General features: G+C 45.6%; 1 protein-coding gene across 4 annotated transcripts in view; it reads left to right on the top strand.

Moving 5' to 3' along the window:
• LOC113219412 (fibroblast growth factor 17-like) overlaps positions 1 to 13,062 on the top strand; it is an 85,348-nt gene that overhangs the window by 35,643 nt on the left and 36,643 nt on the right. The window contains exon 1 of one of the 4 annotated variants that reach the window (XM_026446307.1): positions 1,032 to 2,293. The exons of 2 other annotated variants lie outside the window; for them this stretch is intronic. In XM_026446307.1, coding sequence (XP_026302092.1) covers positions 2,274 to 2,293 — 20 coding nt within the window. In that variant the 5' untranslated portion in view covers positions 1,032 to 2,273. Of the gene's footprint in view, positions 1 to 1,031; positions 2,788 to 13,062 lie in introns of those variants that run through there. One more of the 4 variants, XM_026446310.1, reaches the window with a different exon arrangement.

Genomic DNA, 13,062 nt, shown 5'->3' with positions numbered 1-13,062 from the left:
CGGGCCGTGCGGATGTGTGTAATTTATATCGCTGTGGCCGTCATTCGGTCGCTGCGAAATAAAAATAATAATAATAAGCGACGATCGAGCATGGAGAGAGAGAGAGAGAGAGAAAAAAAGAAGAAAAGAATCGATGGAATATCGAACGCACACGCGGCCGTATCGTTTTCGTTGTTTTCGCGATTTCCACTTTTAAATTAAATGCAACGATTTTTTAAATCGTTGCAATTGAAATCGGAAGAAGGAAAAAGAAACAAGAATCGATAAATCTGTAAAATTATATATACCGAGCGAGTTTATAAAATTTTCGAAAACGAACGATAGACTATCGTGGAAAAGGAACGAATTATTGGAAAACGAAAAAACGGTGAATTTCTTCGACGTTGATTTATCGAAGGAAATGTTACGTTTATCGATAAAAAAATGTATGATCACGAGTATCGATTATCGTTCCTCTCTCTCTCTCTCTCTCTCTCTCTCTGTTTCGCCAATACAACGAAAACGCGAAGGAGAAAGCGAAACGAACGACATTATCGAAACGGTACCTGTTGAAAAAGGGTCGTTCCCCCATTTTTTTGAAATCACGCTCGAGTCAAACAACCGCATCGACTTTAACCAACCCATCGTGGAACATCGTATCGACATGGTTTTTTGCGCGCGTTTCGTTAGCAGCGAACGTAGCAGCGCCGGCATCGCACGCGAGAAAGGAAGGACGGACGGACGGACGGATGGAAAGAGCGTGTATCGGTAGGGTTGCGAGGGTAAACGAAAGGGTCGATGGGGAGGCAAAAAGCGAGAGGGGCAGGGGATGAAAAGGAGCGAAGAGAGAGGGGGAGAGAGAGAGAGAGAGGAAAAGTTGAGGAAGGGAGGGGGAGAGAGAGAGAGTGGGAAAGAGACATTTAGGAGGGGGTAGTAAGAGAGAGAGAGATAGTAGGAGGAGTGGAGGGGCAGGCTCGTGTACGGAAGGAGTGGAGGGGAGGGGTGGGGGTAGGGGCTAGGCAAGGAACGGCAGCAGGGCAGCGGCCAGGTAAGCGAGGAGCGAACACTAGTAGGGCTGACTCGCGCGCCTCCGAGCCTCCGCGACTCTCACAAGCAGCGGTTGTATATCGCCGAGCGCTACGCGTTCCACGCTCGTGTTGTTGCGCTCCCACCGTCGCCGCTACGCCGTAGTTGTGCCCGTGCAGTGACAACGCGCCGTGCTCCAACGTGTTGATCCGTTCGGCCGATTCCCCAATCTCCTCCGCTCCACCGAAACGCAACCATTATCGACCACCGCCACCGATTCCGTCTCTTTTTCCCCTTTCTCGTGTTTTTTCGTTTCTCATCGCCGCATCGAGCGAGGGAACAGGAGGAGGAGGAGGTGGAGGAGGAGGAGGAGGAGGAGGAGGAGGAAGAAGAAGAGGAAGAAGAAGAAGAAAAAGTTTCTTACGGACGCAGATTGGCCCCTGAGAGAGTATCCTCCTCTTTCCTCGGCCTTTTTTTTTTTCTTTTCACCAGGGGAGAGGAAGAGAGAGAGAGTTCACCCTGTTCGCATCGTAACACGCCACTTTGGCCGAGCGCCAACCATCTCCAGCAACGTTAGCGGCCACCTAGTCACAAAGATGTTGGCGCAAATCCAAGTGCGCCCAGTGGTTTCGTGCTACCTGCGCTGCGCCGGGGTTCTTACCGTTGCCGCCGTTTCCACCTTCCGACACAAGTGAGAAAGTGCGTTCCGAACGATCGTTTCGCAAAGGGGGGTGAAGAACGATCGCGATCTCGAGACAAATAAAGTGCCCGATGCGAGTGAGGAGTTTATACCGTTGCCGATCGCGTTGATCGTTGGCTCGATCGTGGTGATGATGGTGGGTGCGAGCCGATCGATCGGGATCGCGTAACTCTCGTCTGCGTTTACGCTCCAGTGCGCCGTCGCCGATCTCCCCGCGTACATTTTTCCCGCTTTTCTCGCTTTTATTTTTCTCCCCCCCCCCCCTGCGCGAAAAATCTGTTTAACCGATCCCGTACGATATATCGATCGTACATTGGTCGTACGTTGATCGATCGTGGACCGATCGAGACACGAGAGAGTAAAGGAAAAAGTTGAAAAGAAACGGTGCGCGAGAAAATTTTGGAGAATCGGCGAGAAATCGATGGGAGAAGTGGAAGTGGGTGGAAAGTATCTGGTCAACGGAGGAAGAAAATAACGCATAACGAGCGCTGAATGCAAGGATTTTGAAAGTAGCTCCAGAAGGCCAGCCCGACGCGATGCGTCGACGCTGCTGACGCAACGCGCCTGGATGCGTCTCACTTTAAGCACGTGAGTGAACCGTTTTCTTTCATTTTCCACGAGCTCGAGACGTTTTTCCTCGCCCCTTTCTTCCCCTCCTCCTTCCTTCCTTCCTTCCTCCGTCCATCCTACCATCCCATCCCGATCCCGATTAAAAATGACTCGAAAGGGATCGGATGGACAAACGATCTCCTCGTGTCCGCCCCGATACTCGGACACTTGAACGCTTTCCACGTTGTGCCTCGTGATCGTATACACACGTGCGCGTTCGCCTCGAATCCAGTCCTCTCGATATCCACGCGCTCTCCCGATCACCCCCTTGGCTGCATGCTCGGTGGTGCGGTGTGCCAGTGTGTCCCGTTGGTGGTAGTGGTCGCGAGTGCGCACGCGACGACCGGTGGTGAATGATCCTGACTCCGGGCTGACAAAGGTTTTCGTACACGAATACTGGGATGACGTCCGCTTCGGATTACGCGCTCTCTTCACGATCTCGTCGCTCTACATCGTCTAACGCGCAACCAAATGTAAGTGTACACTGCCTACCCGATTCTTCCGCCTTCTTCTCTGTCTTCCCTCCCTTCGTCAGCTTTTCTTTTTCTCTCCCCCTTCCCTCCACCAACATGATATAATATTTCGACGAATAACGCGATTAAAAGAGGGACGATGCGTATACGTATTCTGGGTAGTATATAGTTGGGTAACGGTACTTTGGCTGGCAGGGGGTGAAGCGTCAGGAAAGCGTAGGCAAATAGAAGACGCGAGACGTGGAACTAATATTTCTTCTTTTCAGACGCGCATCGGGAATCTTGCGTCGCGTAGAACGGAATTTTACGAAGATCGCGATCGGTGCGTCTTTGAATTCTATTTCATTCAACGGAATTCATTAATTATTTCGATAAATCTCTGCCCGATGATGCAAGTACGCAATTTTACCATGCGTATTTCACAACGTTTAATAATCGATAAAGATACTTTTTCTTCGATTTGAAATTTCGTAAAATTTCATCGTCTCTCTCGGTTCGCTCGTTTTTTGGCCAGAGATTCGAACGATATCTCGTTGAATCAGATATCAGAGAATGTTATATTTCGAAGAAAGAACGCAGGTACGAGAATGAATTTCGCGTTTAGCGACGGATCTTGGCGTTTGATGTAACCAACGACGATAGAATTCTGTTACTTGGTTTGTTATCGAAAACGATGGATTGTCAGTTAGAAAATCAAACGATACGGTGGACGATAAGGAAACATATTTTAGATAAGGGAAACGCGCAATTAAAATGCTTTCTGAATGAGACTCGTCCGATTAAGCAACGATCGCATAGACTGTCTGGGTCCCCAACACCGTTCCACTTTCTTCCGTATTTCTCTCTCTCCTCCCTTATCTCTTACTCTATCTCTTCCTTCGTTTCTGTCGTTCCGAAATAATCTTCGATCGATGTGAACCTTCCTCTCCTCCTTTCTTTCTTTCTCTCTTTCTTTCGAAACGATAAATCATCAAGCGGGATCGTTTTCTTTTGTCTCTCGTACGTAAGATAGTACGGTTAGCTTTGTGCAATTTCTTATCGAAATTCTGATTTTTCACGGTCAACTTGATTTCACGGTTTTATCTTGTATAAAATCAGTAGCGAGACGGGAAGGAAAGATTCGAAAATGCGATTTTAAACGAATTGTTGGAAAGGGAAAATCGAAGCGAAACGCGAGATAAATTTCCAAATCTTTTTTCCATTCGATCGCGTTAAAACTTATTCGTATCGTAAACGAAACGCAACGAAATATATACATTTCACATTTGACTAATTCTCCAACGATAGATCGGCCTGTTATTTTTACACACATCGAACACATGTCTCGATAACGTAATCTGTCTCCACCTCGTGTACGTCCACGATAACGAACCGGTCAATTACATTTGCCTCCAATTATTCTTCCCCCTTTATTTTTCAAATACTTCTATCGTATTTTCGTAATTTCGGGCCGGCGAATCTTTTTATTCGAATCGAAAATTTAAGCAAGCCTCGATTTAACGCGATCGTGAAAAGAGAAAAAAAAGAAAGGAAAACGATTCCAGGGATATGTGTAATTGTTAGGAGAATTTTCCTCGTGTACCGACCTGGATACGGACAATGTTCTACGAATGTGACGCGACTCGCGAGCCACGATTCGCGTTACAAACGCGCAAACATTTTAAATACTGGCGGCATACATGTGCTAAGATGAATAACAAGCGAACACAAGAAAGATTTTAGCGAACGTAAATCCGGTTGTACCGATCCGATGATGCACTTCGATCCATTATTGACGTGCGTCGCAAGAATACGCAAAGTGAAACGTTTTAAATCTTGTTCACTGGTATTGTTTGCAAATCGATTCGATGAGCCTCTCTTCGTAATTTTTATAAATTTTTCTACAACCATATATATAGATATACACACATTTTATACTCGCGCATAAAATATTTCAAATCGATCGCGCGGTTCTTTTTACTTTCTTTTTCCTTCTTTCTTTCTTTCTTTCTTTCTTTTTTTTTTCGACAGAGTGTATCGAATAGTAGCTTATAGCGATACAAGTACGAGGGCAATCCAATCAGGGAAAACAAGGTCGCGGTAACGATATTATCCGCCTCGTGTCACGGATTGATATCGAATACTATAGAGGTAAGGCTTCGTCGAATAGCTTTCGAGCATCGTGGACGTAACAGCGTCCAAACATTATTTTCGTTTTTCTCTAGAAGAAAATTTCAACGAATCTCCTCCTCCACGCGATTTCCATTCCCGGTTTTGTAGAATTAATTTTCTTACGTGATCTCATCTCGTTGGAGCGAACGATATATCGTGGCAAAACGTATCGTGAGAAATTCACGAGCGACCACTTGTAACGTTTCGTTACGGGAGAAAGTTTTTCAAATCTCCCCTCTTTCAATAAGTTTCCAAGTTGCGGGCGTCTCGCCCGACTTCGAAATCGACCGTGTAACCAGCGGTTGTCGAACGGAATGGAAAGTCGAGGATTCTTCGGCGTGCTTTTCGATGCTCCAATAGAAGATCCATTACCTTTATCGCCGTTTCGATTCAACCCGAACCTCACTTTGTCGCCTTCGATTGGGTAACGATGGAACGAGAGTTCACACGGGAGTGAGATTTTCTCAGAGATCGAGCGGCAATTTCTTATCGATAATTTGGTCAATTACCAGCTTCGATAATGCGTGGCGAGTAAAGGTTCTCTTCGTTTACGAGGGTAATGGTGTTTCCCTCTCTCTCTCTCTCCTCGTTGGCACCAGGTGTACCAACCGACGATTTTTAGTTAGACTTATCTCGGCTCGGGGGACGGCGATCGGCCGATCGACCGGTCGAGCCGAAGATAGACGCTTGCCCCCTTCTCTCCTCTAGCCTAGAATTCCACGTATTCTCCTCCCATCCCATCGCGGAGAAAAAGGAGGGAAGGGGAAGAAAAAGAAATCAGTCGATTCCGATTTATAATTCAAAGTTATTTCTGCTCGGCTCGATTTAATGCGAAGGGGGAGTGCGAGAGTTCGAACAACGACCTAACGTCATCGTTGTTTAATAGGAATTTCCAGTAAGGCTGTTTGAAAGAGTACGGCCGCGTAACAAACACAGTATGAAAGTAACTTAACGCCGTGCGTATCGCGCGTACTCATTCTCCCTTCATGCGCATAAGCGCACGCAGTTCCAGACTGCACGGGGGAGCGATTGAAAGAGTGACACGGCCAAACGCATGCGTTCAGGTTGTAGATTTCAATACCGCCGACGATAACACGTGCAACGGCTTTGCCTCGAGATCGGCGAATATAAAGAGCTCGGTAAAAAGCTTCTCCATTCATCGGATCGTTTGATCAAATGGATTTACAATCGTTGTACGCGCGCATTCGAATCTTGCTTCCCGTTTTATAATTATATAACGACGCTTTCGTTCCCAAATGGAACAAAAGTGTGAGGGAGAACAAGGCAACGTTCGTTCGATCCTTTCGATAATCCGATAACGCCGTTCGATTTGCCGTGATACGATTTGCAGGAGGAAGCGTTGCTCCTCGATCGTGCAACGTTCTCGACTCGTATCGGCGATGATTGACGGCTGGCCAGTCGGCGCCAAACGTCTCGGCCGTCAGATTGAGTTTCGAGCCCGAGGCAGACGCGAGAGGCGGTCCTCCCGCCACGGTGTGCGCTGCCTCGATGCTACCAGCGCTACCCGGTGTGCAACGCGTGATATTTCTACGTCCCGTGTTCGTTACGGGGCGTATACAACGTCGAATCGGTGTAAGGTAACGCGGCTAATCCTTCGAAATTACGCGCGCGGTTTCCAACAGCTGCTGCTGCTGCTGCCAGGAAGACTACCACTACCGTAACCATCGGGTATGCTGCGAGTCGTACGAGCTTACTCTTATTTCTTCCACGGATCCTCCGCTTACCTTGTATTTTACTCGTGCTCTTCGACGAGCACTTCGTTTCTTCCCCCCTCTCGTATTTTCATTTCTTTTGCTATTCGTCGTGAATCATCGTGCATTATAGATAGAGTCGATGGTTCGAAACGGTGCAATTTCCGCTCGTTTTAAAGTAACGCATTCGACGATAGAATTGAAATCGAGTTGGAAAAGAAGGTATCCCGTATGGGGAAGAGATAACTCGAGTTCTCGTAGTTTTGTAGATTATACGACGAGGAGGAGCGAGACGTTAACCGATCGATCCATTCGGAGGCCAGGAATCGCCAGACGGGAGAAAAGAACAGCGAGGCGGCCAGCCCCCCCTCCCTCCTCCCCTGTGCTCGCAAATACGGGACACAATACGGGTTTTCTGGTTTAACAACGTGATCGAGGATCCACGTTGATGGATCTGGGGCGAAGGAACCGCGGGCAAACGGCGCGCGACGTACGATTTTGCCACGTTCATTTCGCCTATCTTTCTATTTTTTTCCCCCCCCTTGTTATTAGCCCGAAAGGGGAAAGGCGAGCCAAAACGCGACCATTTGTGACGGTCGTTAACCGAACGCCGAGGCCGCATCCAGATCGGGCTATTGCACTTTTAATGTCGCCTCCCTGGGAAATATCCAAGATTTGGCCGCAAAGAAGCATATGGAGAAGCTGGGTACGCGCGTTCGTATATAAAGTATAAAAGATGTGTAGAGGGGAGGGAGAGGGAGAGAGAGAGAGAGAGAGAGAGGGAGTTTAGGTTCGCACGCACGGCCGTGCGTTGTGCGTTCCCACCCTCGCGAAATAATGGGGACCGTTCGTTCGCCTTTTCTGCCCACGCGCTCGCGTGGCAGGACTCATTGTTCTCCGATAGACGACAGGGAAATACGTAAAGCACTTCTCGCGATCGATTATGCGACACCCTTTCCTCCACGTGTCGTGGAGCGGCTCGTCTGCCACCGACGTAAAAAACTTTGCCACCGGTTCGTTCGATCGTTTCTCCACCACCACTATTACTACTACTACTACTACTACTTTGTATTTCTCTACCGATTCATGCTCTCCCATCGATTTCGAAACCACGAACCAGCCGACTCGTTTCCCTCCGCCAAACTTCCAACTTTGCGTTTCGGTTCAATCGCGAGAAAAATCGCGTATTTTTATTGCGATTCTGAAGTACGATAGTTTCCAATACGAAGTTTTCATCCGTTCTATTCTTTAAATCCGTTTTCTCATCTATCGTTTGCGAATATAAAATAATTTTTTTTTCGCTTATCCATGAAGATTCATATTTATGAGAATAATTCTAATTGTTAATTTAATAAAGTTATTATGTATACGATTGTAATCACGTTCTTTTATAATATGAAAATTTTGCTTAAATAAATGGATATGAGAGATATGAAAAGTTATGGAAACATTGATACGGAGTATTATGGAATCGTTTATGAAAAAAATCCGCTTCGATCGATACGAATAAATGAGGGGAATTATAAAGAGATTTGGATTTTAAACGTGAAAAATTAGCGATTCTTGTTAAAATTGGATCAAAGTATTACGTATTATCCTTGACGAATTATTGCCCGATTATATTTTTAAATTATCAATAAGCGAGATAATATTCGCCCAATTTTTCTAATTATAGAATTATTTTCAACGGAGACACATTCTTATCGAAAAAAACAATTTAAAAGTTTGTTTTATTGTACGTATTAATGGATCGTTCGAGTTTAAAGATAAGCTTCATATTCGACGATTGAACGCACGGCCAATACGTTTTCAATTCGTTCGAAATATATATATATAAAAACACCTCGTATCTTTTTATAAACGAAAAAAGGGAGAAATTTCTCGAGACGAAATATTTTAATATACGTACGAAATTGCGTGCAAATTATACGCGTAGAAAATTACATTTTATACATTTTATTATAACCTGCACGGAGAATATATATCGCGTATATAATATAATAAATTATCTCGCTGCCAGTGTATCGTCATCCACAGACACGCCTCGCATCTTTAATAACCGATTGATGAACCGTGCTACTTCCAGGAAGGGATACGTTCGACCGATTCGAAGGATTCCTTTCTTCCTCTTCTTTCTTCAAATTGTTTCATTGCCGATCTTTCACGTCGCAACGACGATCTTATCGTATTTTCAGATGGATTTTCAAATATTTTCTACACGCATCGCGTATACGTCGCGTAACTCTGATAAATGGTTGGAAGGGGTCGAGAGGGGAGAGGGGATGGCGAAGCGAAATTTGTACACGCGTAAAGAGGACGGAAGGAAGGCGAGTAGTAATTGGCAGGCGCGGTGGTTCAATTAAAAAGTCAATCAGCCCGTTCCATGATTGGACGAGAGGGGAGAGACCGGGAGAAAGAAGAGCCGGAAGAGGGACTACCTCCCGTTAATAAATTCAATAACCGGTGTGATTTACAAATAGTATCGTATCGAGGTAGAAAATTACATGCTCTTGCACCGAGACATTTATAACTAAATACTCCTTCTCTTTTTCCTTTCTTCTTCTTCCTCTTCTTCTTCTTCTTGTTTGTTCGAGTTTTATGAGAGGGGAAAGTATCAAATTAATTAAATCGTAATTATATCTCGTTACGAGATCACTCTCGAAAATCATCCTTTTGAAAATCTGCCTGCGATACACACACACACACACACACATATATGTAGCGTTATTGCCTCCGATACGAATGTTTCGTAAAGATATCTCAATTAAGGATAGGCCGTGTCTAGGAAAGGTGGTCGTAAAGATAAATTTATGCGTAAAATGAAATAGGGCCAGCTACGAATCCTTTATCGGTGTAAGGAAACGTATAGGTTCGTCCAAGCTAGATAAAAAGTCGATGACGAGCATAATTTCGGGATTGGAAGAATAACGAGCTAGACGAATCGTAAAAAGATTTTGGACGGTGAAGGTTGGTACAGCTAGCCCGGTGTTCGTAACAGGCCGGTATAATCTTGGAGAGACAGCTGTTTCCCCCGAAACGGCGTAAATCTCTTTTTCTCCGGTGGTCGGTATCGTTAATGATCGTGTAAATCACAATGAACGGCCAAGTAGCACGAACGGGACGGGGATCCACTCGATGAATCGACTACCACCATGCATGCCAACCTTCTATAAGGGTAGAGGAGACAGGACATGAAAGTCGGCCCCCATATCCTCGTTACTATGCCTGACGTCACTGGGATCTCTGGACCCTCTAACGAGTGTCTTGTGCAGCGACTGCCCTGCCACCAATTAATTTTTATGTCGTGAAAGTTTAATGGGATGCCACAACAGTGATGACAGCCACGTCGAACGTGAAACGAGAAGGTCGACCGATTTTATTTTTTTTAATAAACGCTTACCATAAACCTTTCCCTCTCTCTCTCTCTCTCTCTGTTTTTCACGTATTTTTCTCGCTTCACGCACGTGTACGTTTTTCTTCCAACATTTTCTCTGATAAATATATATTTTAATTGCAGTTATCGAGGTATGTCGATTCTTCGATATCGAACTCGATGCTTTGAATAAGCTCGAACGTCGTCAACATTTTTTGGCAAACTTTTATATACATTTCTTTTTTCTAACGGATGTTTGTAAAATTCCGTAGCCTCGTAACACGTTTCAACAAGAACGCGTATCGCGATAAAATACCTCTATCCTCGCAAACCATTCTTCGACGCCAAAGTTCGTACAATCCCCGTCGTTGCTCTCGTCCCATTTTTCGTCCCATCGGCGCTGGTCAAACTTCTCTACTCTTCGAGATGTAACAACCCCCCATTATTGACCGTCCTGTTTACAAATTGAACTTATCGAGTCGATCGCGGGGATCCTCATCCCGGAGGACATCGACTTTGCTTCAGGTTATCGGTATCCTCCCTCCCTCCCTCTCCTGCCTCCCTACTTTCACGACGTAGTTACCCCCCTCAACCTGGGAATCCAAGCGATACTTGCAGTTCTCGCAAGTTTTCGGGCGCCGCCGCCGCTGCGAAAACTTTATTTTTCGCTGACTTGTCGCGAGTTTCTCGCGTGTTGTTTTGCCCGCGTTTCCACCCCCCCTCCTGCGCAACCCTTTGCCGGCCATCGAACTCGCTCCAACAACTCGTCCAACTAAAAATTCCACCGTTACGAGCTGTTGCCCCGCTCGGCGTTTCTCTCCTCCTAGCTCGATCGAGAAAAGTAGAGATACTTTTTTTTTATTTACATATATTACGCGAATGTTTCCCCGCAGAAACTTAAAACTCTCGCGCAGACGTCGAGATAAAATTAAGAAGAGAGAGGTGAAAAATCCGGCGACGAAGAGGAGCGCGCTTTGATACGAACGTCGAGTCGTCTCGGCTCGGGAACACGATACGGGGTCTCGATAAGAGGCCCCTCCTTATCTCGGTGTTTCGGTGGTAAAAGTAAGTGTCGCATGATCGGTCAGCTACATCGAACTGCCGTCGCCGGCGTTACGAGGCTGGCGCATCGCGCGCCACGTGATCGGAATGATTGCGTTTGCAATCGCGATCTCGTTGAGACGGGTCAGTGATCGAGAAGCTAAATATTTAAAGGAAGATCGATTCGTCGGAATTCCATCTTATATCGATATCGTCGCTCCACCACTCGCTCGCCAATTTATTATTTCTTCCACGATTATCTCTCTTCTTTCTAAACTCGCGTTTGAATTATTAACCGTAGAAGAAAAATAGTATCGGGAGGAGGAAACTGTTTAGAGAATATCGATTATCGAGGAGACGTCGACCCCTCGAGGTGTGTTTAAAAAATTCACGAGTTCGCATCTGTCGAATCGGCACCGAGTGATTCCTTATCGATCGCAATAGTATCTGAAAACTTGTCGATCTCTGCAAACGTCGTTGCATCGTTTCTTTAATATGTGTGTGTCGCTCGTTCGAATCTTTCGTCTCCTCCGAGCTTTATGATACTTCAAATATGATAATACGGGATTGAAAATCGCGGAAAGCAATGCTCATATTCGCATAACTGTTAGGTTAGATAGCGGTATTGTAAATATCACGTAGGTAGATAACAGGGAGGTATTACCAGCAGACAGCCTGGCTGTAATTTTTAACACGTTGGCAACGGCATTTCAGGAAATTGTTGTTGTTTCGGTTATCGGGCAGATTTGTTATTGTTTCGCGGCTTCTGGGTATTTCGTTCGTAATAAGCGAAACGTTTTCTTAGAAAACGTTACGAATCGATCTGAAGAAGAGAACTGGACCGAGGAGAAGAATCGAAGAGATCCACCGAGCGGCCAGACAAACTTTTGCTGTACAGTTATCAGTTAGAGCGGATATGCTTGGCAAACTTGTATTATTTGACTGTTGTACGCAAGGTGAGCGCGATGGAGATCGGTCTAGGTTATTACGGTACTTTCCGCTTCGTATCTTGTTCGTTGCACCTCGATTCCAGGACATGGCGAGCGACGACGACGACGACGACGATCAAAGTATCTAGTCTTGGAAACTGTCGGATACTCGACGGTCCTCTCCCCCCCTTCCCGAGTTTCGAGTGCGCTTCACGGCATTCTTCGTGGGAAAACCAAACAAACATCTCGAGTTCACGACGCGGGCGGCCTCGACTCGGTGGTTACAGAGTGCCTCTGAAGTATCCACCGTGTGTATCAACCGCTACGTCCATACACATCGATAAATATTAATCGAACGTGGATAAGTTCAACTTTTTCCTTTTTTCTTTTTTCACTCGAAACGTTGCTCAATGCGCAACTTGGATCGTATTTATATATTTCTTTATTTATCGTTTAACGAGGAGAACGAGAAGGATTAATTTAATGGTGGAAGGAAAACAGGGGACAAAGCTGGAGGATTTAGCTCGAAACGATTTCGTTTTACGGGGAAAGACCACCTAGGCCGAGAAATTCGGTAAATTTGAGGTTACGTTTCGAGATATTCGCGGACCTGTTGTTCGATTGGCTTTAATAGCCCGATCGATTAGGGTCGAGAAAAAGATTTCACGCCTCCACTCTCGCGCCTGATCCTACCCTAATGGCCCCTTATTTCGAGCGCACCAACTTAACGGACGCGTTCAATCGGAGAGTAATAATCCTAATGACGATGTATCGCTTTTAACGATACGAATACTGATAATAACGAAGCTGCCATTTTGAAACCGACAGAAGAAAAAATTCGATTCCTCGATCGTCTCGTAATTAATCTTCCTCTTTCTCTAAATGTTAAAAACAATAACGATTTAAAGAGCGATCGTAGAAAAGGAGAGGAGAGGAGCTCGGCGAAGAAATATATTCTTGCGCGGCCGTGGGATCAGAGCCTTAATGGCCTGTTATTTCGCGCCGACCAGCTTGCAATTACATATTCAATCAGAGAATAATCACTCGTGCGACGATATATCAGTATTGT

This window comes from Apis mellifera, linkage group LG1 (genome assembly GCF_003254395.2).
Source record: "Apis mellifera strain DH4 linkage group LG1, Amel_HAv3.1, whole genome shotgun sequence".
Lineage (NCBI taxonomy): Eukaryota > Metazoa > Arthropoda > Insecta > Hymenoptera > Apidae > Apis > Apis mellifera.
The sequence above is the reverse complement of the archived record's forward strand: the minus strand, read 5'-3'. Positions and strand labels throughout refer to the sequence as shown.